Source organism: Magallana gigas, chromosome 5 (assembly GCF_963853765.1).
Source record: "Magallana gigas chromosome 5, xbMagGiga1.1, whole genome shotgun sequence".
NCBI classification, from domain to species: domain Eukaryota; kingdom Metazoa; phylum Mollusca; class Bivalvia; order Ostreida; family Ostreidae; genus Magallana; species Magallana gigas.
Window position 1 is genome coordinate 18,492,003 of NC_088857.1, and position 27,506 is coordinate 18,519,508.

The 27,506-nt window shown below is 31.6% G+C and overlaps 1 protein-coding gene across 3 annotated transcripts in view; it reads left to right on the plus strand.

Moving 5' to 3' along the window:
* Positions 1-27,506, plus strand: part of LOC105347944 (exocyst complex component 3) — a 48,655-nt gene that overhangs the window by 11,529 nt on the left and 9,620 nt on the right. Inside the window, exons 9-25 of one of the 3 annotated variants that reach the window (XM_034444383.2) lie at positions 5,570-5,683; positions 6,040-6,145; positions 12,973-13,056; positions 13,621-13,694; positions 14,046-14,141; positions 14,451-14,517; positions 15,334-15,426; positions 17,155-17,248; positions 17,369-17,439; positions 18,859-19,016; positions 21,597-21,674; positions 21,915-22,067; positions 22,398-22,500; positions 23,437-23,460; positions 24,759-24,842; positions 25,102-25,194; positions 25,528-25,624. In XM_034444383.2, coding sequence (XP_034300274.2) covers positions 5,570-5,683; positions 6,040-6,145; positions 12,973-13,056; positions 13,621-13,694; positions 14,046-14,141; positions 14,451-14,517; positions 15,334-15,426; positions 17,155-17,248; positions 17,369-17,439; positions 18,859-19,016; positions 21,597-21,674; positions 21,915-22,067; positions 22,398-22,500; positions 23,437-23,460; positions 24,759-24,842; positions 25,102-25,194; positions 25,528-25,605 — 1,570 coding nt within the window. In that variant the 3' untranslated portion in view covers positions 25,606-25,624. Of the gene's footprint in view, positions 1-5,569; positions 5,684-6,039; positions 6,146-12,972; positions 13,057-13,620; positions 13,695-14,045; positions 14,142-14,450; positions 14,518-15,333; positions 15,427-17,154; positions 17,249-17,368; positions 17,440-18,858; positions 19,017-21,596; positions 21,675-21,914; positions 22,068-22,397; positions 22,501-23,436; positions 23,461-24,758; positions 24,843-25,101; positions 25,195-25,527; positions 25,977-27,506 lie in introns of those variants that run through there. The other 2 variants (XM_066085824.1, XM_034444386.2) reach the window with 2 other exon arrangements.

The window sequence follows — 27,506 nt, forward strand, 5'->3', positions numbered from 1 at the left end:
GAGAACGCATACATATTACTACAGTAACTGTAAAAATGGATAATTATTTGAAACAGCTAGAGATCTATAACTTGTAATGGGCAGACTTTGTTTTGAGAAGTCGAACTGTCTGCGAAACACGGCCAGTGAAAGTATTTTATGACTGTTTGCTCTTTATTTAAAATTTCTCTTTGAATAATTGTCATGCAATAAAGTTTTAATATCAAATTTTGATTAAAAATATTAAATAGAATGTTCATAATGTTCGTTCTGTGTCATTTATAACAATTCATGATAGAAATAAAAACATGTCAACAATCTGTATATTTTGATACAAGTAACCGGTTAATCGGACGGAACGAATTGTGATTAACCAATTAGCACTTCTACAATCTATTGCCATCCCTAAATTGTTTATAGGTAAAAACAACATATCTGAATATTACCGGGTATCTATAAATGTTTTTGTGAATCATTCAAATTTACGGATGTATAGCACACCCAATGGATGTAATACAATAAAAGTTTATTTTATTTAACCACTTCCTAAATATTGATGTAGTAGAATTAAACAAAGCACGTAAGCAAGAAGGTTATATGAAAGTTCATTGGGCGCTTACACACTTAATAAAAGTCGATCAAATTTCCAATATTGACTTTCTGCATTAACCTATTCCTTTGCTTTGTTATATGATAAAACCACCCACATATTTTACAACATTCATGCGAAGTTTTCATTTTATAAATTACATGTGTGAAACAATGCCTAAAAACTTAAATTATGATCTATATTTTTTCTCCTATCAGCAGGAACTGGACAAATATTGCACCATAGAAATATTAATTTCATTATAACTCACCTGAATTGAAAGTTCAGGCACAAACAAATTTTTCCTAAGCTCTTGCTAATATAATGGGTTATGCATCTTTTAAAACTGTAATATTCTACTCCAGAAATTTTCATTTTTTCTTTTACTAAGCAATGATAGTTTCCTATAGTTTTATACACAGAATGAAACAGTATTCTTTTTATTTGAGTTCAAGAAAACTTGAATATATTTCTTTCATTGAATATACCAGAACTTGTAAACAGCAGAAACTAAAATTGTAAAAGGATTTAAAACAGGTAACCCCCACCACTATTTGAAAGCATGAAAACTGTGACCCCTCTCCAATTTCAAAAATTCCTATTTTCTTATCCTCCATAAAATATGATAGTTGATAATTATGATAATTTTAGCCATAAACTACTATTATAAGTTAAAAGCTTCAAATTTTTACATATTTCCTAAATAAATATATAATATAGATATATAATATAATACAAATATATAATCTCTTGCTTATGAAAATTTAATAAGTATTTTTATTTTTAAGTGATGTATATGTTAGGGAACAATTTCAGGCATTCATTGAGTATGGAACCCTCTGTAACTTGTCTCAGGAGTTTGGGTTTGGGGAAAAAAGTGTTACTGGCAATATGTATACATAAACCGTTAAATATGGCAAATTAGAAAAAGTTATTTTCAATTCACTTGATATTTTTTTAAAACACTAGATTTCAAATAAAGCTTTGAGCCATTTTGAATTGACAAATAATAAACAAAGTTTGTTTCTTATAGTACTTAATTAACATTATCTTTGACTTTTTTGTTCTATTTCATACAATGTACAATATAAAATCATTCTGTGCAAAACAGTGATGCACTATAAGAGGTCATGATTATGGTACATTAAATATATCATAAATGAAAATTTCATTTCCTCTAAAACTGAAAACTTGTTAACAATATTTGTTTAAAAAAAACCCATTTTAATAATTATAGTAATTTTTGTCAATATTTCATTTAAGTTTTCTTTTATTTTAATTTCTAGTTCTTTTTATGCTTTTAAATTGCTGTGAAAAAGAAATAGTAATATAAGCCTTAAATACCGGTATCTTTAAGAAAGCTGGATGGTCAACAACTTAACCATCAGATCTGCCTTAAACTTTGACATATGATATTTTTGATAATAAACTTACATTTATTAAAGAAAAAATCCAAATATTTAAGCTTTAAAATTTGAGCATTTTCCTATATCTCTATACAGCGCTCTTCCTATAAGGAGGTAATAAAATGACTAGCCTAATATAATTTTGCCCAACTAAATAAAAAGGATGAATTGAATTATAATCTCAGATCATTCAAATGTATCAAACTTTAATATGTATATAAAGACACCCCCTTTCCCCTAAAAAAAATAATAATAAAGGGGTGGGGAAAATTCAAATAACAGATTACAAAAAATTATATTATAATAAGATAGATGCAAGGAATTTAAACTGAAGTTAGAATTAGAATTCAATATTTAATTACTTACCAAAACTGACATCTTTCTCAATAGTCCTCAAGCAGTGCAGTGTCAACTCTGAAGATCCACTGGTTGTTTATATATATATACAGCAGTGTTAGTCTCTTAGGGACACTCAATACTTCAGAAGCAGCAACCGGTTAGCTTTTCCTACGCAGTATAGCACTGCCATGACTGGTCATGCTGAGCAAATGAAAAACACCACAATAACAAAAATATTGGAAGATTTTCATACCTTCTTCTATAATTAGTCATTTTTGTAGTATAATTTAAGAGGTACATTTCATTTTCTTTAGACAGCCATGCTTGAAATACTGACTGTTATCATGCATCATTTTTAATATATTTTCCATAAAAAAAAAATGATAAAAATTCAGGGCCTCTGAAAAAATGTAACTTAATTTAATTAAAAAAACATTTCTTTTTCAAGCCTTGATTAGATGAGTTTCTATTTTTTAATAATTTTGCCCATGTTATAAATGACAAAAACACTTTTTGCACAGGGAATAAATCTGATATGCCATAATCATGAAAAAGGAAAAGAATATGTTACTTATTGCAATGTTCTACGTTATATCAGTTTATACTGGCATCTGTTTGTCAATGAACAATTACCCAAAGATCAGATTGATTTTTAATGATTTATTCATGAAAATACATGTATGCAGATTTTTCGCTTTTCTCATCAAAATTTGTCTGTTGTCTGTCGTTGTCATTGTCGTAAACTTTTCACATTTTCATTCTCTCAAGAACCACTTGGCCAATTTCAACCAAACTTGACACAAAGCATCACTGGGTGAAGGGGATCCAAGTTTGTTCAAATAAAGGGCCATGCGTTCTTTAAAGGGGAGATAAACTTGAGTATCCTCAGATAGTGTGGATTCAGTTTTGTTCAAATCATGATCCCCAAGGGAAGGGTGGGGCCACAATGGGGGATCAAGTTTTACATAAGAATATACTGATAAAATCTTTAAAAATCTTCTTTTCAAAAACAACTTGCCAGAAAAGTTCAAATTTGTGTGGAAGCATCCTCATGTAATGGAGATTCAAGTTTGTTCAAATCATGATCCCTGGGGTATGGTGGGGTCACAATAGGGGGGGGGGCTCAAATTTTTACATAGAAATATATAGAGAAAAATCTTTTAAAATCTTCTGGAAAAGTATTTAGCCTAAGAAGCTGAAACTTGTGTGAAAGCACACTTTATGCAGATTAAAGCTTGATCAAACCATGATTCCCTGGAGAAAAAGTAAGGCCACAAAAAGGGGATTTTTTTTAGGAATTGAAAAAAAATCTTTTAATTTTGGAATAGAGAGAATCTTCTGACAAATACTAAAACAAAGAAGGGGTTTGGTATTTACCATAAAAATATGTGGATAAAATTCAGCAGATTATTTTACTTTTTGTGCAAGATCTTAGTAAATTGTACTTAATTTTCAAGATATTTTAATTTTGATCAGAGTTATGGCTATTGTTGCTCAGGTGAGGCCTCATGTTTTCATTACCTGGTACATATTTCCATGATGGACTTTTCTTGAACTCATACATTTACTTTAATTTCAAATTAATTTGTGTCTGCATGATCATTGGAAATCTTGACAGACGTACCTAGCTGTTAACCTTTCAAAGACGTGATGTTCTACCTTACCACATACTTTCCTTGACTACGAGGTGGTTAAAAAAGCTTGCAAAAGTTCAATTGTGAGCGGACTATTTGCATGATATCAGCAAAATTAAACTTGATGTGTTTTTAACCGGGTTTTCAAATGGAAAAATCTGGTTATTGAAATGGATGGTGGGTGGGCGGCGGCTGCCAAAAGGGTACCCTCATAGAACGGATAACTCCTCCTAAAGTTTTCAAGATAGGAAGTTGTTCTTTTGTAGATCAATTGTACATATATCAGAGGTGTGCATATTGCTAGGATTGTGATTTCTGATAATTTAGGAAAAAAATACCAGCTTTTGAACCTAATCATTTTTTGGCAAAATATTGCATATAGGGTACTCCATTTCCTTAGATACGATAGGTAGTGTTCATCAATTCAGGGTTGACATGGATTATGGATACAGTTCTCAGTTTGTTGTCACATTGACAGCTTTTCACCTGTCTTATATATATTTTTAAGCGTTTCAAAAACAATAATGTCAATGTACATCTTGGAGCACTGGGCCTTCATTAAATTTTGTGTGCAAGCAGAAAAATCTCTAAGGGGGACCAGAAGTTCTTAGATGCTGCTGTAGATTGTCCACATGTGTCTATAGGACAAAGGTTTACTAATGGAATGAGAGGTTTAAGATGGAAGGACTGCTATATTTGATGAAGAACAACCCCCTCCACACACACACACACACACACACACATGCACATACAGCCTATATATAGTTTCAAATAGATATTAATTAAGTCATCTAATTTTTTGTATACTTATTTTCAAATCATGGTCATTTAATAAAACGTACGTCATCATTCAAAGTGCACTGTAATTTTTCCATAAATTACATTGTAGGCGAACTTTCTAACAACCTATGTATGGATGTAATTTGTTTTTCTTACATAAACTTTGATAAAAAATTTACATCTTATTTTAATAAAATTATGTTATTGAAGATATTAGACTGTCTTTGATTTGTAATTATTATGATAATCATAAATGGTAAATTGAATAGTCAGTTAAAGATACAAAACAAACAGACAAACATTCCTTGACCTGGATTTTTCCCAGAATAACCAACAAGTATACAATCCTTATGCAGTCTTTGTTATAAACAACTTATTCATTGTTGAAGGGTTAATTTGTTTGCAAACAAACATTTACAATTACATAAAAGTTGACTATGTTGGACATAGGGAAACTGAATGTCCGCATTCCATACACACTTATATACAATTGAAATAGGGTCTGAGAAGAACCTGACATAGTGACTAAGAAGAACTGGGCAAAAACCAGTGGCCCTGCATTCCACGCAGGTGCCGGAGATCCCAAATTTAGTTAAGATACAAGTATATCTGTTTACCCTGTTTCACAGCAATTGTTTCTGGTCATGGTACTTTAACAGTCAAGTACTCTAGACCTAAGCCTCCTGTTCAGTTATTAGAGGTGGAGGATCAGACCCAAAGTCAGCGGACTTAGAAATTAAACCATTATATTTGAATTTTTACCCTTGCTCGACAATAGATACACTTGAAGACAAATATTTACAATGTAGTAAATTCATTAAAAAATGTATTCTTAATTTTAGAACTGATGAATTCTACTTGAAGAGGAAAGCCCAAACTGGATTCATTCCACCTGGTCGACCAAAAAAGTGGAGAGAGAAATGTTTTAGCATCCTAGAGGAGTCTATTTGTTCCAGGTATAAAGCACATAATACTATGTTTTAGCAGTTGAGGTCATTTATATTGAGATTTTATTATTTACCAATTAATTGTGTAACAAGAGACTTGTCAGTGCCAGTAGTTTTGTTAAATGAATTATAACCAATGAATTGCTATTGTTTTAAAAAAAAGCTACGGTATTTTGTGATAAAGATTTGAAGAATATGATGAATGAAAGTCGTTCATCTGATTCCCCATTGATTTAAACTTTTATAATCATGATTTTGCTGATGAGAAAAACAAGAAGAAAGAGAGAGGAGGCAGAGATGTAGGGAAGAAAGGAAAGAGAAATCTTTGAAATTTCATTTTTAAAATTTTTACAATTTCTTTTTAGAATTGAAGGGAATCAGTTTGAAGATCGAAGTATAAACAAGATGTGGCTTGTTCGTCATTTGGAGGTTACTAGGCAACTGATGTTGGAGGATCTCAAAGTTGTTAAGGTGAATACCGAGAGAGAGAGAGAGAGAGAGAGAGAGAGAGAGAGAGAGAGAGAGAGAGAGAGAGAGAGAGAGAGAGAGAGATGGACAGATAGATGATGATTGGTATTTTGTAAAATTCAATCGAGTTTTTCTTATTTTCTTTTATTTCTTCATCATTATAAAACTCAAATTATTCACTAAATGTTCAATTCGCTGAATTTTTATTTCAGCAAATATAGTGAAAATTAACTCCGCAAGTTAATTTCCTTCTATACAGTAGTTTGTATTAACAAATCAAGATGCATTCAGGAGACAAAAATGTTTATCCTATTGATACTAGTTTTAGTAAGTTGGGCTAACTGCACTGGAATCCACATATTAGTAAAGAGTATGTTGTTTTGGGCTAGCTGTGCTGAAACCCTGCACAATAGTGCATTGTGTGATGTCAGTGTAACTGTGTTGGATTTCCACATGTTGATATCGATTTTGTGAATGGAATTACATCGGGCTCTCCATGCTGAACTTTCTGCACATTATTAAATTTTGTCTTGGAAGTTTGAGACTCAGTTTACATTAAAATGCCATCTACCTTATTCTCTTATTAACCAACTAAAATACAACTAATTGAACTTTTTTGTTGTTTTGGAGTTTTTAACTGGCGTATAATTGAGCAGGTATAACAAATTGAGCTTTCCCTTTATTCATCATATGGATTTCGAGAACCATTACATTACATTTTACAATATAAATCAAATACAAGATACTTTTGAGAATGTTGGGTAGTATTTATAGAAGAAAGCCTAGGTGCATCCTACCAGGCTAACCACAACTTGATGATGAAAACTTAAAGTTTGAACCTTGATTGTAAAATTTGTATTGGAAATGATATGAATAAGCGCCGCAAAATGAAATATTAATGCATGTATTCCCAACAACTTGAAAACAAGCTTGCTAACAGCCTTCAAGTACTTTTAGTACTTTGATTTAAGTACAAAGATTCTAAAGGTTTACATCTGATCAAAGTTTGACAGGAGGAAAAAATAAACTGTCATAAAGCGGATGCAGTTGAACTGTCATAGCTCAAGTTATATTGCTCATAAACATGTTATATCGGTTTTGGACCAAAGTGATAAAAAATAATTTTAACCAAATTCAATTACCTAAAATGAATTGAGACTCTGTTATCTGCTAATCACTTTGGCAAAAAGATAGTTTTGGATAATTCAGGTATATCTGCATTCTTGAAAACCAACCCTTCTTTCGTCTGATTTTTGCTTATCAACTTTTTGGTCTAGCTAGCTTGTTTGAATGAAGTTCTAGTCCTCTGGGAGTTGGATCTTTTTGTAGACTTCTTGTGTTTAGACAGACATGTCATCCTGATATCAGTATCTCTTTTGTTCTTTAATTTACTTGACCTGCCTATTTCATTGTGCAACAGAATTATAAATATCTCCAGAGAAAAGCGAAGGAGTAAAAACAGAAAATCAAATACTTCAAGGTTACAATGAATGGCAACACTGCCATTTTGATGATCAAAATGGTGAATGGGGTCCCATAAAATTTATGTGTTTTGAATGCTCATGTTCAAGTAAACTGGATTGGGATTGCCTTTGGTGATAAGTAAATTGTTCCCAGCTATAATTTAAACTGGTACATGTACTAGCATGAGATAACATTTTTAAACATATTGGACAAAGACGAAAAGATTTTTGCTAATCTACGTTTTGAAGGTTTATGAAATAAAAAATATTATCAATCGATTTAATAAGATGCACAAGCCATATTCTGATGTAATCAACTTATACATTGTATTAAACATATATGTATGTAATGCTGTATGAATTATTACCGGTAATAAATACAAACAAGGTATTACATGTATTTTAACTCGGAATAATTATTTAACTTGGAATTCAATAAAATTCTGATTTTAGCTTTAGTTGCTATAGTCATACAATAGTTTTGCAATAATGATGATGTATGGTGTAGAAGAGAGCATATGAGGGTTACATTCATTGACACACCTTATATAGTATTGTTGAATTTATCATTTCTTATATTAAAGTCTACATGTGTATACATATACAACTATAATCATTTCAATAAAGTGTGTATGTACGAGTCATGTACTTTTGTATTTATTTTTTAATTTATTTATTGGTTTTCTTATTTATTTATTCAACATCTGTTGTTGTGTTTTTCTTTATTTACAGATTGGGGGGGGGGGTTAGTTATTTTTGTGTGCTAATGTTTGTTGCGACATGCGCAGAAGGGTTAGTCCATGCCAGGCATGGACTAACCCTTCTGTGCATGCCTCAAATTTGCTCTTTGATCTCTTTTCTACCTGAAGTGTAAACAATTTACTTCAGGCCAATAAAATCCAATATTGTATCTGAAAACTATTGAATTTGTATGTTGTATACCGTATTTTTCGAAAATTAGGTCGATACGGTTTATTGGGCGAAGGAGGCCGTTTTTAGCAAAAAAATAAAAAAAAGTATAAATAGGTCGACTTCGAAGAATTGGTCGAAAAATTACCGCTAGTTCTAATGAATAAATGGTTAAATGGTTAAACCAATAACGTTATCATATAGTAGCCTTTAATCTTATTTCACAGTTTTGAACAAAAGGGAAATAAAATGTATTTCTTGAAAACATCATAAGAAAATGTCTAAAATTGCATCAAAATTTTCAAACCAATTAATTCAGTACGGCCGGTTTTAATTTAAGATCGTTTTTTATTACTTCCCTGCCATGTGTACAAACTGGTGTTAACCGGGGGATAGTAACCTAGCCTGGAGGCATGACTACGGTAGCACGTGCCACCCTGTGTCTCTGTGTGACTTTTTACTGTGTATATACACACGAGTCAACCGGTGCAACCTCTGATCTTATTGAAGCCTGCGGACATGAGTAACACAAGCTGAGAGTTTAACTGTGTATAAACAAAGTAAGCGCTACCCACTCTGATTTCAGAGACACCTGGCTAAAATTTCATCGAAAGTTTTATGTTGAATATACAGAAAAAAACTTGTTCATGTATTCTATTATGAAAAGAAATTGTTTTTTTTTTTTACTTCTACCCGACTCTAATCTCTCGTAATTACCCTTTGTACGGTTCTTATTTTACTTAACCGCGCGAAATCGATTTCCTGTTTATCGTAAGCACACGATCAAAATGCATGACAGCATATAATAATGATCGAAAGATCTTTCAGTCAGTGATCTAAGTAAGAAATGTAAGAAGAAATAAATCTATTTACATTTAATTTTGTTTAAATGATAAATTACTACAGTATATTGATTAAAATCCATACGATTTTTACACAGAAATTCAAGCAGTATTATAGTAAACCCTCATGATTTTATTGGAAGGTTGCATAAATTTTCGCAAAATTTCATATCAAATTTTCCAACCCCCCAAAAAAACATAAATTGGGCAAAGCGATGAATAGGGCGAGGTCCACGTGTCAGGGGAAAAAAGTATCGACCTAATTGCCGAAAAATACGGTAATTACTCTTTTCATTATCATACGCAGGCACGTACCATAGCTTTTGAAAGTGTGCGGTGGGGGGGGGGGGGGGGGGGGGGGGGTTGTTGTGCTCATATAAATATCTTTTCATGCAAAAAAAGAAGAGGGAATATTCCCAAATAGTAAAAATTCTAATCCGGGGGTGAGTGGGGGACAACAACGCTAAACTAAATGCACAATACATACAAATTCAATAGTTGACACCGCATGTAGCAGCACTGATCTCTGGTGAAAAAAAAATCTGGGAAAATGTGTGAGCGTGACGTCAGACAGTTAAAAGTGACGATAGCTTTCCTGTAGTCTGCGTCTTACATGTTGGGGAGAATGGCTGTGTGTATATGGTGTTGAGATGGTAACGTGATTATTTTCTGTTGTGGATAAAATGGTCACGATCAACACCGGAGATAGTTTGTTATACAACGCGGGTGCAAATACAAGTGATGATACTCGGAAGATTATGGAATTTTATCAATAGGTGATTACGTGCATAACATTATGTCTGCTGTGTGCATGTTGTAGATTATGCTAAAGGAAGTCTATCACCGTACCTATAGAATTTAGTTGTATGTTTAATTCTGCGTCAGTTTTCAGATACAATATTGAATTTGATTGGCCTGAAGTAAATTGTTTACACTTCAGGTAGAAAAAAGATCAAAGAGCAAATTTGAGGCATGCGCAGAAGGGTTAGTCCATGCCAGGCATGGACTAACCCTTCTGTGCATGTCTCAACAAACATAAGCACACAAAAATAAACTTTATTGAAATGATTATAGTTGTACATGTATATGTATACACATGTAGACTTTAATATTAGAAATGATAATTTCAACAATACTATATAAGGTGTGTCAATGAATGTAACCCTCATATGCTCTCTTCTACACCATACATCATCATTATTGCAAAACTATTGTATAACTATAGCAACTAAAGCTAAAATCATAATTTTATTGAATTCTGAGTTAAATAATTATTCCGAGTTAAAATAAAATAATACATTGTTTACAATGCTGAAAAATGCCTGTTTCAATGCAATGGGTTTTTGAAAAAATGACACCATTGGGAAATACAGCCACATTTTTTCATCAAAACATTGCAGCTTCCTTTTAATTTCTTTATCAATTTTGGGTTTTTGTCAGTGAAACTCAAAAGACATAAATTAGCAAGATATAAACAATGCAATAAAATTTTTATCAATTCGAATTTTTTGTTAAGTTCTATGTTTAATTTTTTTTGTGGTTTTTTGGGTTGTTTGATTTCAATATGCAATATTTTTTTATTTTGTTTTATCTTTAATCAATTCATTCATGTCAGTAAAAATGGGACACCTCAATTTTGCAACAATGTTATTATCTCTCAAACAAACCAATAGAATTAATTGAATCTAATTCTATTTTTAATTTTATATATCTATTCTTGTTTACCCAAGGTCAGACGACACGTTCCTCAATTTTATATAACATTTTCCAGGAATTTGTTAATGGTTTACTACTACTCCGACAAGCTTTCTTGCAAAAAATTAGGATACCTTACCAGGCATTTCTGCAAAATACCAGAGAATGCAATTTCCTATATAATCTTCTTGAAAATACACCTGAATTGCTGATATAAAAATAAATAAATAATACAGCACAGCAAAATTCACTATATTGGGCTGGGCTTTGAACTCACAACCTCTAGAACCTACACTCCTGGCAGAGATCGGCCACGGCTCTAACCACTCGGCCATCTGTAGGCATATAACAATATACAAGTAAATTTTAATCATTTTAAAAATCATTATGAAAATTAATAATAATTTTTATTGGAACTCTTTATTACAAGGAGATACAAAAAAGATGCTCGAGGAACGTGTCGTCTGACCTTAACATATTCAATGATAATGAAGTAGACAAATTACATATTGTAACGAACCGAGGGTAAGGGTAAACGCTTAAACTTAATTATGGGTCACTGTTTAATTATTATCTTGCGTCAAGGTTAAAAAAGAATTAACTTTGGTCACAGTTTATAGAAATCGTTGGTTCACTTATTATATTCAATTTACCGAAACTAATCTAAATACTCAGTATAAAGCTTTTACCATTTATTGCAACAAACGAATGGTTCCATATAAAAACACGTATAATTATTACTATTATACAGTACGGTTGGTACAACGTTATTAACTCCTATAAGTATAGCGACGAACCAATCCAGGACCCCCTAATACAAAAGTTGTATTACTCTAGTAATAGCTAAAAGACTTGGTAATGTCAATACATACCACTGTCAAGCGAGTTGCTCTTCACCGTCAAGTGAACTTTGCTTCAAAACACCGTCTTTTTATGCTTATCCTTAACTTGTTATGTTGATGCTGAGACGTTGACAACGTCAACGTCATAAGCGTCAACTAACTTGGCGCATTCTATCTCATAATAATTATATGATAACGTTGTACCGACATAAAATACATGACATTTAACAATATTATTTTCATGCATTGTAACGAAGTATATCATTGGTTCTTTTGACATCACATGTCAAAGTATAAAAATGCAGATTGACCTGTACTTTCTAAAAATAAGCTTTAAAAACTCAGATTGACCTGTACTTTCTAAAAATAAGCTTTAAAAACTCAGATTGACCTGTACTTTCTAAATATAGAAATAATTTTGTTTTAATCTTGCCAATTCTTCTTTGGAAAATAATATAACGAATGTAGCCCTTTCACTCGGTCAATCCATAGATATATCGACTTCACAGAAAAGCATATCGACCGAGCACTTCGTGCTCGGTCGATATGCTTTTCTGTGAAGTCGATATATCTATGGATCGACCTCATGAAAAGGCTATATTTGTATATTTTTACATTATGATACAAAATTACAATTAATAAAGTTAAATTACATCAGTTATTATTGTTCATTTCGATTTTCATTATTTTGTTATAAAGAGTGTAAATAGTTTTAAACATCGGGCTCAAAGTCCGTAATATACCGCAGGCAGAGCGGTTAGTCAGAACGAAAGTAAACAAGTCTGTATTCTAACTATATAACCATGTAAATAAAACAAGTAAGTCACAACAACACACAAATAGTTAAAACAAATGATGATATACATGTAGTTCCAACCCAGGAATCGTAACAATGTAATGGAATATACTAGCTCAGGGTTTTGCAAACATGTATCATCTATTAAAATGTGAAAATGGAAAACTTAGATTGATGGAGACTTACGTGTAATTATCAGAATGTCTGGACTGTGGTTTTGTGAATCACCCTATCAATTCTTGCTTACCAGATTAACTGTAATTTTAATTTATTTTTTTTACAGCAAATGTTACCACCGATTTTTCCACCACAATACAACATTGTGAAGAAGTATGTCCAGATGTATCATAGAGCTTTGGCCAGTCACGTAAGTCCTTACAATGATCAATCAGCCCCTTCCCTTGATGCAATAGTTCATGCAAAATACCGTTGTTGCACTCGTAGCATAAGCTGCAACGAGTGCTTTTTCACTCGTAAAGTTGAAAGTTACACTTTTGATATATAATAGCTTTTCAAATGAAAAAGTTATAAAATTGGAATTTGTATTCACACATTTTCAGCAGAAATATCTTTAAGTTGACTATTTTGCAAAGGAATTAAATGTTTAATTATTTTAATATGTTATTTTTATATAACAATATATATTTATACCGATTTAATGAAACTTACATTTAGTTGGAGATTAGGTTTATGAAATTGATTGTAATTAACTAGAATTCAAAAATATGCATATATTTAAATTCTGTTTCATGTATACAGTAATCTTTCAAATACTCAATTATCAATTAATTATCAAAGGGAAATAGGATTAAGAAATTGATATAATTAATTAATTAATTATGAGACTGAATTAAGTTACTTTCACTGGCCTTCATGAAAGGCTATGTATGGGGAATTTTACTCCTAAAGTGATTTTTTGTTTTAATTTCAGTTTCAAGAAATGATTCAACAAGGACTGGAAGGAAATGAAATTGTGACACTGTTGCAGTGGGTGGGAATATATAAGTAAGCCCTCGGTTTATTTATTCTTGACAAGCCTCCATCGATCAATATTTCAGTCATTCATATAGTCTTATATTTCATGAATGCCATGAAGATGGTTATTCTTTTATTTTTATGTACTCCAGGTGAAAAATTCAAGGCTCTACCGTATATCCAGTTATTTTCACGATAATTTAATTTTTGCTTTTTTCACGACCACTTGCGCAAAATCAAAGTCAGCTTGATCTTGCTTCATAATGATTTAATCGGGTACAATGAAATAGGACATAATGTTTGACAAACAGCTCTTTCTCATTGTATAATTGTGGGCACACATGATTTACCATTATGACAAATTTATCACCTATGTTTCAGTTCCCCAGAACTAATGAGACACCCGGCTTTGGACTTTGACACCAAAGAGTATGGTCCGCTTCTGGAGAATTCTGCTATAGATGAACTACAAAACCAGTAAGACTCTAATAATTTTTCTGAATGAAAGTTTCTGTTCTAGAAGATCCATATCTATATTATAAGTAAAGGGGCTTCATACATGTGTAATAATATATTGAAGAGTTATGCTTAGGTTTAGCTCCTGCTCTGGGAAAGGCATTTGGTTTTGATAGGGACAGGGTAACTAATTGGTAAAATGTATAAGAAATGATTAAAAAAAAAAACATTTTAAAGATAAGTGAACCAGTCAACTTTTCTCGGTGATTTTATTTATTTGAGTTTGATATAAGAATACTAATATGTACATGTATAAATAATAAAATATAGATACCTAAAGACCATGAAGTTGAACATTATGGAATGGACTAAAAATTCTCTGACACAAGACCAAAAGGTGAGGAGTTCAAAAATCCATGCTTAATTTTGATAAATGTCTATTCCTTGTTGATTGCCTGTTTGAAACAGCCTTTATTTCTGAAATCTCCTGAACCTTATATCTGCAGGCCACAACTCTAATATCATGAACCTTAAATCTGCAGGCTGTACTTTTGATATTTCATGAACTTTATATCTGTATATGTATGTTTCAATTTTGATACATCATGAACCTTAGAAATGCAGACCTCAATTCTAATATCAAGGGCCTTAGATCTACAGGGCCTTAATTCTGACATCATGAAACATAGCACAGGGCCTTAATTCTGGTAATTCAGGACCATTAAATATGAACCTTAGATCTGTAGGACTTAATTTTGATATCTCATGAATGTTAGATCTGTAGGCCTAAATTTTGATATCTTAAGAGCTTTAGATCTGCAAGCTTAAATTTTGATTCCTCATGAACTTTAGAGCTGTATGCAACAAATCTGAAATCTTATGAACCTTAGATCTGCAGGCCTTAATTCTGATACCAGTTTATCATGAGTCTTGGATCTGTAAGCCTCAATTTTGATTTCTCTTGAACCTTAGATCTGTAGGCCTCAATTCTAATATCTCATAAACTTCAGAAATGCCGGCCTCAATATTAATATCTCATGAACCTTAGATTTCTGATGAATCGTAAATCTAACTAACTCCGAGCTTCACTTTTAGCCTACATAATTTTCCTGAGATCTTTTTAACACTAACTCTGAGCTTCTTTTTTGGCCTGCGTAGTTTTAACTCCTTCTAACTCGAATTCTGAGATTCGCTTTTCTTCTGTCTTTTTTAGGACTGGTACAAAGAGGAACATCCGGATGCAGATGGAGATGGATACTACTCGACTTCACTTCCTGTCATCATATTCCAGATGATGGAGCAAAATGTAAGCATTCATTTAAATGCCACTCCATAAGAGTCTTTGATGTGCTTTGCGTAAAGGGTTTTATTTTTGTTAATTCTTCCATGTCAGATTTAATAAGTTGCTGTAGTATATGGAATGCATTGTCCTTTAAGTGAAAGGATTTATTTATAGAAAATTCTTGCATCTCAGATTTAATATTTTGCTGTAATATGGTACAAAATGTTAAAAATCTACACATGAAAGAATTCATACTTTTTTTCAAAATAATGTATATGAACAATACACAAATATACCTACCGGTACTTCAGTTTTTATTTTTGCATATAACTGAGACAATGTGAACTCCCCCCCCCCCCCCCCCCCCCCCCCCCCCACCCTCAATTGTGACCCTTAATAAAAATATTCCACTTAATTTAAATTTATTCCTCATGTCGTATTGTGACCTAGGTAATATAGTTGAATTTGTATAGCCAATCAAGGGGGCATTGCAACCAGAATTAAATTATTTGATAATGAATACTCATGATTTATTTGGAATATATCGTGTGTTCTAAATAGGTGTGTATGAGATCATCAAACTGACGCACCTTTTTGCAATGAATCAGTCTGTTTTCCAGGAAATGAGTCAGTTTATGGTAATTTTCATGGAATCAGCAACATATATTGAAATACTCTTACATATATATAGTAAAAAATAAGTAAAGATAAAATGAAAAATTGTCCTAAATAGAAAATCACACCTTTATTAGACAGATACAACTTTCTTGTAGGTGTTTCTTTTAGCTCAATCTGTGCCATGATAGCAAAAACGTATTTCAAATTCCAAAGGTGATTATGATGCTTTACATGCATACACTTTTGAACCTTAATGTCTTGGATATTCTTAAGAAATAAATAGCAAGTTAAAAAGTTCACAGGGATATGAACTTTGTAGGTACCGGTACGTGGTCAAATCCTGTGAAGCCCAAAAGGCTTCCCGGTAGATTTGATCACGTACCAACCAAGTTAATATCCTGGTGAACTTTTCAACAGTGCTGTTTATTACGTATATCTACATTTGAAAAGGGCAAATCGTTCAGAATTATTGAAATAACTGGGATTTGAAAGTTTACATTAAGGCAACCGTCAAGCGATAAGGGTGTGCGACAATCATTGTGACATCATTAAAAAATTCACACAGAATTGAATGTTTTTGCTATTGTATAGGTTCATATAAGGAAGCATATTTGCAAATGTAATATATAGAAATACTTAAGAGAGTTGGAAGTTCCAAGCAGTCTTCTTTATGGTATCATAATTATCTTTGATTTATTGATATTTGAAGGGTTTTTCTTGGTCCTATTAATAGGTCAAGTAGCAAGGTTTGACTATACCAAATATTAACTTTTACCAGGAATGAATACTGAAGATTTTAAGATCAATTCTATGTAAGAATCAATGATTTATAAAAGGGTCTGGCCATGCATAGTCACCAATTTTCGTTATATTTCATACATGGACACACCTAGGTGTAAAACGCAAAAAACTACTAAAAGTTGGTTGCTGGGGGTAACCGTTGCCATGGTTATCGAGGCTAAAGATGGGAAAATAGCAAAACTTACCTACTTTGAAGCCATATTAGAAGGTTTTGCCCTACACATCAAAGCAATTTCCTTTACACAGAATAAAGGAAGACACTCGATCTTGTTGTGTCTGCAGCAAATGCAACAAGCAAAAATCTCTCATTGAAACGCTGAACTCTATTTTCAGCTTCAAGTGGCTCAGATGATTGGAGAAGACATGGTGAAAAAAGTGATTGAGCTTTTTACAGATGAGCTCTCGCACTACGCTAAAGAATATAAAGGTATCATGTCTTAAATGTTGTACATCTAGTGGTATTTTTAGATCAGATAATTCATTCATTTTATAAATGACTTATTTTTTTCAATTAATATGTTGTACTGTTAATATTTTCCCCTTGAAGGTGCAATCCAGAGCTATCGTGATAGACATTTACAAGATCGCAGTGAGCCGAAGTTTTATCTTCACTACATAGTTAGTAAAATTTAAATGTTGTATGTTTATTTTCCCAATCTAAATATTTTACATTTCCAGGAAATTGTGATTATGATTTCACATACTGTATCCCTCTCTATCGTTCTTGTGGGTAGAGGCAGTATTATAATACATTTTTCCATGAATCTCTGTTAATCTGTATTTACATGTAAATAATGATGACATGTTATGTGTTTTGAAATATTCTTTTGGCTTGCAATCTCCTCTCGCGCTTCAGCATAATAAATTTCATATTAAAGCCAACTAGATAACATGTTTTCACCTTTAGGACAATATTTGTATTATGAAGGGTGGGTGGTCGACAAATGAACCATCAGATCTACCTAAAAATATTTTCGATATTAATTTTTAAGATATGAACTATTTTTTTTTTTTTTTTAAAAATCCATATATTTTGGCCTAAGAATTGTGATATAAATTACTGTATCGTTATACAGAGCTCTTCTCTGAAGAAAATCAATATAGTCAAGAAATGGCCTTGACCATCCAACCCCCTTAAAATACAAAGAGGGTATACATTTCCACAGTAGAGAGATTTCTTTTTTTGTGTGTTATTTGTATTTAATTGCTTGGGTATTGAGTATCATTTGATCAATACTAGTGTATATACTTCTCATGATCGGTTATAAAAGAGCAAATTAATGAGGATGTATTTATAGATACTCGGTTTCAGGTTTAGAGTATAATATAGGTTATTAATATGTATTTTGATACATTCAGCTGTGTATTGTGAGCCTATAACAATTATTTACATGCACTTTATCCAAGCTACTTTGATGACTTTATAAGGTAGCTTGTACTTTTGTTAATGGTTAACAAAAAACATTTTAAAATAATTTTTCTTTAAATTTGTATGGATATTTAAAATCAATTATAATTCAAAAAGATATACATATATTCATAGACACAGAGTTGGGGGATTTTATATGGTACCAATAGACAGCAATTGAAATTGGTTAAAACATTTATTTCAACAGTTCCTCTCAATATATTCCCAATGAAGAAATTACATTATCACAAGAGTGCACATTGATGTAATTCTGGAACAGTAAAACATGGTTATAGCAAACATGCTTATAATGAATTGACGCTTAATTCGAAGCGAAGTGACTTTCATTTCCCGTGACATCATTATATGTTGTAAACTTGATGGATATAACGAATTACACTTGTAACGAAGGGAAAACGCCCGTCCCTGTTTAAAAACTTTGAGACATCAGAGTATTTGAAGCATTGAGGGTAAAATATATAAAAAATAAGTGTTTAGGACTTCCTAATCACTTTAACATATCCATTGTGTTCGAGATATCAGTGAATGATATATCAAAGTTCAACTGTATTGCAAATGTACATAATAAATAGGTGTTATTCACATTGCCAAAAAAATTTTTTTTACAGATTGCCAACACAAACAATTGTATATCTTTTGGGGAGTATATGACCCAGCTCAGAAAGCGCTACTTTAAGGAGGAACTCGACAACAAAGATGAGTTCTGTATAAGGAAAGACCGCTTCCAGACCCTTACAGATGAGTTTAACAGAATTGGAAGCTTTGGGTGAGTTAATCAACTTTTATTGTTGTTTTAACTGAATAACTGACTCCCCTTGGCCCAATCTGGCGCATACTTCACCTACAAAGTCCCTTTAGGTAAAGAGTGTGCAGGGACCTTGAATGAAGTTTGTAGGTTGAGGGTCAAGGTCATATCAAACCACACTTTTTTTTCAGAGCATATATGCTTTCCTCTTAGCCCTATTTGGATCATACTTCACATTAACAGAGCTTTTGAGTAAAGGGTGTGTTGTGATCTTGAACGAATTTTCAAGGTCACATGTGAAGGTTATAGCAGAATTGTATAAAAAATCTTTGTTTGGAGCATATCTTCTTTTCCTTTGCTCCAATCTGGCTCATACTTCACCTACATGCTGTATTTAATCAAAGGGTATGCAGTGATTTTGAATGATGTTTGTAGATCAAATGTCAAGGTCATATCAGATAAAAATAAATCCTTTCTTAAAGAGAATATATATACTCTCCACTTAGCTCTTTTTGGTAAATACTTTACTGAAACAGAGCTTTTTGGTTAATGGCATGCAGTGATCTTGAGCCAAGTCAATGTGATGGTCATAGCGGAAATCTTTATCATGACCATAGATTATTTCTCATTTTCTTAATCTTGCTCAGATTAAACAAAAATGCCTCTATGTAAGGGTTTATGAGATTGAATTAAAAGTTTTATGCCAGCTGAAAATTTCTAAGTTATAGGTCACTGTCAAAGCAAAATTCTTTGAGATTCTCTTCATCCTATTGTCCACTTTTAAAGTGTGGCCCTTTGAGATGGTCACAATATCAATGTTGTCTAGTTTGCAATTATGATGGTTCTGCTAAATTCCCAATCAGGTCTTAATCATACTGACTGTAACTGAATAAACTATAGAGCACTAATGATTTACAAATCCTATCGATATTATTTTAATCTCCTTAAAATGTCACATATTCTCACACGTATTGAAATAAAAAAAGAGAATTTACTTATTAAAAAATGTCTTCTCCCAGTGCTGTAATGAATTATTATGCCTAGGTCACATTAAAGTGGATTGTTGTGCAAACGAAACATGATCACTCGACACTAGTATCGGATGACAAGTATCAGTCACATTAAGTTCTAGGAACACCAGTATCTTCAAAAGTTGGAATATTTATTAGTCTGAATCGTCACTTGATTATCAAGTTAAATTTTTAAGGTCAGCCAATTACATAAGCAATTTTGCAGTTGCTGAATATTCATCTGTGACCACGTGGGCATTGTGTTCAATTTGTTGATGAAATAAGTCTAAAGCATGGTGTCGTCTTTCTGGACACTGCTCATCAACCGATAGATGGTAGATGTTAATTATAATTCATATGCGGTCAGTCTTCCATCAGCCGATTTTTCAAAATTACCCGATAGACCAGTTGACTGTTGGTAGATTTTTGGTCATCAGTCGGTGTCTGCCGACAGACATTTAAGAAAATTACTGATGTCTGAATGTCGACTAGCTGCAGTTCTGTAGCTCCACGTCTGAAAAAATTCGGATGGACGACCTGAGAGCTAAAATACCACCCATTGAAAGAATTGTATATTTACTTCGAACAAAAAACTGCGCCAGGTTTGGACTGCTATATTTCGATTGACTGACGACGGACTTAAAATTAGCCCCTGATGCAGAAAAATTTATAACTTGGTCCGATGGACACAAAATTGGTAGGCCAATGTAAAAAGGGGTCAAAATTGCCAACACAATGGCTTTTGAACGGAAGCTTGTCAACCAAATACACCCATTTTTTCCTCAAAAACCATTGGCTGTTGGTCTTTTTTTGAAATGTGACTGAAGTTAAAAGTTGACAATGTTTTACATTATAGTATACTGTACATGTATATTGTAGTGGGCTAAATATGATACCAGCAATTTTTTAACATGCAATATTGAATTTTTTACAAAAATATTGACTACGAACAATGAGCCGTTCATGGATTTTTTTTTTTTTGGAGCTTTTTATGAAGTTGTTTTTTAATGATTTGAATTCATTTTAAATCTGTATATGTAAATTGATTGCAGCACTCAAACCAATGATATTTAATGTTTCAAAAATTAAAAAAATCCTTAGTCAGAATACATAGATACATGTATTTTGTATTTAACTTTTACTCTAATTACCTATAATCAGTTAAAAGAATTACAACTAACTGCATTGTCATCCCTAATCATAACCTAATACTTAAAGAGTGGTGTGTAGAATATGAGAATACTTAATTTTCATTTACAAATAACCCATACCGTTGGGACCAAAAATAGCAATCGTGGAAGAATATACCTGCATGTTCAAGAACTCAATTTTCATTCATAGGAAAACTAATTTTACCAGTAAGATAATATCCTGTTTACGAGCAAATACTTGATATTGCATTGTAGTCTAAAACAAAATGCTTTGATATATCGACTAACGTCATGGTCACAACTTGCACTCTATCTCAAGGCTTCTGGTTACATGTTCATATCATATACTAGTAGGTGTACATCTGTACAAATTGATACACACACTTATGAAAACAAATTCACACTTATATAAAATTTTTTTTACCAAATTCTATTTTCAGTGCAAATTGCATACTGGAAGAAGTGTTTATTGATTTAAAGAACATCAAGTGTTTTGAAGAACTGATGACGAAACAATGGTATGAAATACATGTACCTTTTAAACTTATTATGCTTAAGGTACATGTAGCTTGCACGTGGGTTTTTCCCCAACAAGTTAGACAAAAAATTGAGTCTATCTTCTATTTGTAAAATGTACATTTATACACTGTATTTCTATGTTGAAGTAGGAAACACATTATTCAATACTCTTAAATTTGTTTCTGAATTTTTTTAACAAAGTTTTGCAGCAAATGAAGGTAACTTATTTTATTACATAGGCAGCAAAGTAGTCACCCAGTGGAGGTGATATGTGCCACATGGAATGACTACAGTGTGGATTTTGTCCACTTGAAGCCAGTTTTCCACACAATTGTGGTGGAGGAAGGGCAGAGAAAAGTGCTGCAAGAGTACCTTAAAGCGCTACTCTCCAAGTCAGTATTGCAAAACTGTACAAAAATAATTTAACTTAATATTAAAATGATTAATTTATACACTGTACCACTTTCTTAAAAAAAAATTAAGGTAAAAAACAAGTTGGATGAGCTATCAGCTCAAAATATTTCTATCATAAAGCAAAAATATTTTGGTTGAAATTAATTGATGCTAAAAAATATTGCTGAATCAGAAATGCATGCGTATAGTTTCATTCTTCCATTCATCTGTTACTTTTAAGAAATATTTTTATAAAATTACATGAAGGGTCAACTCGTGTATCTTGGTATCCTTTTATTGCAAGACAATTAATTTGTTTTGTCATGCAGGAAACTGTCCTTCAAGACTTATGAAGAGAGAAAGATTGCAGCAGAAAAGATTTGTAAGGAATCGGAACAAATGGGGGCCCTGTTTCACAAGTATACAAACAAGGTCAGTAGTACAGACTTAATGCTCAAACTCTCCGGCTGTGTGTGTTCATTTTTGCATTTCAACACGACGTGGCATCACAAAATTTTACTGCATTTTGAAATGAAAAATCAACGAAGATCTAAGATAGTGAAACAATGACAATGATCCATTGTTTTATTCTGTGATGGTACACATTTCTAGCTCTTTGGATTAAATAAACTAAGTTCAAAGATCATATTTTTATCTCAATTTGAGTGCTTAAAAGAATTTTTTATCTGTTTCTTTATTGTCTTTTAAAACCAAGTAGTTTCCTTTTCCAAATACATTTCACTGAAGTAATGTATTTATCTATTGAGTTTATGGTACAAGATACCAGTACATGTTTATATAGATACAAATTGATTTAAAAGAACAGTCTGTTCAATCTAAGTGAATAATTTTATCTTTATAAGAGCCAAATGAGGTGTGTTGGTGAAACACTGTGTGACAAATTCCATGAAAGAAAATTTGACACTTGACCTTTACTAATGACCTTTAACCTTTACTTACATTTAACTTAAAAAAGATATGGTCTACTGTAATTTTTATCTATATGTTGTTGTTTATCCTCATTATGTGTCACATATTAACAATTTAACAATTTTTTCTTTTTCTTGAAAACTACATTGCTAGTTCTTTTGTAATGTAGTATGATGCATCTTCAGGTTAAAGAAATGTAAATTTTCAATTTTATGACTCTTGCTTCACAGGGGCCCTTGAAGAAGGGCCAAAATTCAAAATTTGACCTTTTTTCAAAAATCATTTTCACAGCTTTTGGACATCTGAGAGAATTGTAAATTTTAATATTAGACTTTGTTACTTACTGTTAAGGCCAGTGGAGCTCTTTTTATTGATATTCTTTGATTTCTCTTTTTCTGAAAACGAAATGAAATACATGGATAAAGTATTTTGTTTTAGACAGAACCAATGCAATTGCCCATAGTAAGTTTAGTTCTGCATGCAAAACTTCAAAAATAATTGCCATTTGATGGCATTTTAGGCTGTTAAAGTATTGAAAAACTTCTGTTGTTAGCATGAGTTTTCAAATATCATTACATGTGTATCATTATCAGTGCCTTCTGTTTATCTTATCGATTCATTTTCGTTTCTCTCCCACCCAAAGTATGTACAGAAGTATTATAAACTTTGTTCTTCCAAACTCTATCTGAATGCTGTAGATTTGTTCCTATTCATGGGCCTCATTTTTTGTGGGTTTTTTTTTAAATCTAAAATTTACAGAGAATTACACTGCTAACATAGATTTCCGTCGTGCTTTATTTGATTTCGAGGATCGGCTCATCAACGAAAAATCCACTAAAATTTGTGCTCAATGAATAATGATGAACTCACAGTATACTAATAAATCTATTCAAAATAATTATGTATGAGAATTATAGACCAACATTATAACTTTCAAGAAGTGTGTTCTTTCAGCTTTGCAACATCTTCTTTACCCATTTAAGATGTGAACAAAACTTATTTGTATGCAACTCATGAGTTATGCCAGTCTTTGATTAAATGAACCAACTGTATATGTATCATATGTATACAAAAAATATATATATATTTTAAATCATTTTATTATCATACATCAGTGTTTGATTAGAAAACTTTTATTAAATGAAAATCACCTGAACCTGACGTCAGGTGTGATTTACTCTGTTATAAATACTTTTGACATATTTCCTTGTTAGATGTCTGAAAGAAATGAATATTTATATTGTTTTATCATGAATAGATATATATATATATATATATATATATATATAGTATTGTCTGTCTCTTGCATGAGAGTTACAAAACAATAGATTATGTAATGTCACATTGAATCAGTACCAGTGACATCCTATGAAGTAGTAGTTTATTCGTATAGAATGATATGATCATGTTTCGGTGAAAATGTTATTTATTATAATTATGATTAATTAACATTCGTTGAGGGGTTCTTTTTTATTAGTAACTAAAAGTCCTAACGTGTACTCTAAACGTCCCCTGCGCATTTGTCACGTATAATTTTGATTATAAATATCAGGTGTTAATTTTACCGTCCTCAGAAAGTCAGTGAAGGGCTTATTATATTTTAAAAATATATCATTCTGGACACGAATGATGCTTACTCAGCGACTGTAAATTGCCATACACATACACATTGTGGCCAGAAAGCAAAAACAACTTAATTGATACTTGTTGCACAATAATAAAACGTTCCTTTCACGTGTGATTTTTTACTTACTCCGCAGACGGAAGACATGTTCCAGGTTTTACCAATGCTGGCCGAGGTTTTACGATTGAGGGACTCTTCCATGATGTCCCTGGAACTTACAGTAATATACATGTGTTCAATGTCAAAAAGAATCCAAATTGCTAAAACCCAAAAGTAAAATGAGTTTACTTTTTTACGATTTGCTTTTTCATTTTGATACTATCATGCACTATAAGAAATTGATAACATTTTTACCTAAAAATAAAATTAAATCCACATAGTACATTTATATTGTCACCTTTCCTGTCATTATTGAGAAAGTAGGGAAAACCACAAAATTCGAGTACTTTTATATAGAGATGTTGATTAATTTTTTGCAGGGTCTAGTAACTAAGTACCCAGACATGAGACCGGAGCAGCTGGTTAATCTATTAATGTGTCGAGGCGATCTCAGCCGAGCCGATGCTAGACAGGTGCTGCAATTGCATATTAATCAAAGTACAAAAAGTACTCGTGGCAGTTTAACTATTTAAAGAGTCTGGATGGTCAAAAAATCAATCAGATTTAACTACTAGTATTATTTTATGATAAAAGATTTGTTAACCTATAAACTTTTATTGAATAAAGAAAAATGCCATATATTTTAATTTTCAGATTTGAAGGTTTTTCTATTTCTTTATACACAGTTCTTCTGCATAAGGAGATTTATATTAATAATATATTTAACCAAGTTAGTGTATGCTTTTATAACCCCGTGTCAAAGAAGTTCACATAGATGTAATTATTCCTTTGTTTCTTTTTTCCAGATTGTGAGTGATACTATTGGGGAAGATGATCCTCAGAAAAAGCGACCACTGGGAATTTTCACTGAAATACCGAGCTAACTTTTTAAGTTTTATCAAAAACTGTTGATAAAATTAACTAAATGACAAGCCTTAAAGTATTGCCATGAACAGAAAAAAAGTCTCATTTTGTAATATTCATTTAACGGCTTATGCTGCTTTTTCCTCTGAAAAAAGATAATTTTATATGATTGTATGTTACACATTTGTTTTAATTATACCCCCGCAAACGAAGTTTAGGGGGGTATATTGGTTTCACCCTGTCCGTCTGTCCGTCTGTCTGTCTGTCCGTCTGTCCGTCTGTCTGTAGACGCAACTTTGTCCCCCCTATAGAATTTTTTATTACTGCATGGAACAGTTTGAAAATTTGTACATATGTTGAACACCATCTGAAGATGTGCACCTGCAATTTTTTTTAAGATCAGACAAGATTTAATGATTTTATGACATTTTTCATTTTCCTTATTCTATATATTGTACACTAATGTTGAAAAGTAAGGGAGGTAATCCTTACAGATTTTATTAATTAATTAATAGAAAACACTCTAAAATATATTTATATAAATACATCCAGATGGAGTTTTTTGTCTTTATGTCTTAATTAATTAAAAAAAAATTATTTTTTTTAAGTATTCTATCAACTGACAATGCAAAGTTTTTGTTTGTCAATGATAAATTCTTAGGAGCTAATGAGAACATCAAAGACAAGTGTGGCTGAATTCATTTGTCCCAAGGGAGCCATTATCTGAGCCATGGTTCAGATGGAGCATGTGTTTAGGGGAAATTGATAATCTGTAAAATGGGTGATGGTTTTGGGGCTATTTTAAAACTGTTTCATGTAAACCAAAAGGTCTATCATTATAAGGAAATAAATAATATAATTATTAATAAAGAAGTTAAACTATTTTTAGAGGTTGTTTAAATTTATTTGTCAAGTAATTTGATGAAGTGACCCTATTGGGCATTAATTTAAATGAAATTCAAAATTACTGATATGATTGTAGTGTTTTGGCAATTTAAAATTGTTAGTAATATTAAATTTTCTTTTTTACATATTTTTACATAGTATGGTAATTATGGTAATGTTTTGGGAGTTTATTAAATTTAACAAGCTCATCAAAGAAAATCATAGTCCTATGGGATCAATTTTCTGATATGGAGTTCAATTGTGCCATAGGAGAAAGTGAGGAAAATTTGAAACAACTAATTGCATCTGTCAAGACTCTTATAAGAAAGATATTGTCTGAAAGTTTTATCAACAGAAGAGCATTGCTTGGCTACCGGTATTTCTATTCACTGCAAAGGGAGGGGTTTTTGTCATTTTGTTGGTTTTTCTTTAAATCAATTAAATTAAAAAAATATATCATCAAATACATACATTTGTAAATGTATTACTGTTATAGATATGTATTTACAGTGAAATTCTGACAATTTTGATTTTTCTTTGTTAACTATTTTTTTTTTTTTACAATTCTAGAATTTTTTTTTTTATGTGTTCCAAACCTTAATTATTATTCAATTCAATTATTTTTTCTTCATTTCTATGAAAAAGTATTTACTGTATGCTTATTTGCAAACTGCGATGTGCAATATGAATAACCAATAAAAAAAAGACAAACATACAAAGAGTCTACATTATACTTTTACATGAATTATTATTAAATTTTTTGCCAACGTAATAACGGGAGTCTTGAATTTTTCCGCTTTTTTGGTGTGTAGGAAAAATGATAACCCCCGTATTTTGTATTCATAATGTAATAAGTAGGAATTTAATATAATTTCGACAACTTAACTCATTACAAAATCATCCACCGTCTACGTCAAAAAGAACTTTTCATTAAAGGTACAAACATGAAAAATGAAATGTTATGTAAAGTAATGAGATATGGGAGTATGAAATTTTTTTTCGGTTACTAGTATTTTGATTCTTGTGATAGATAATG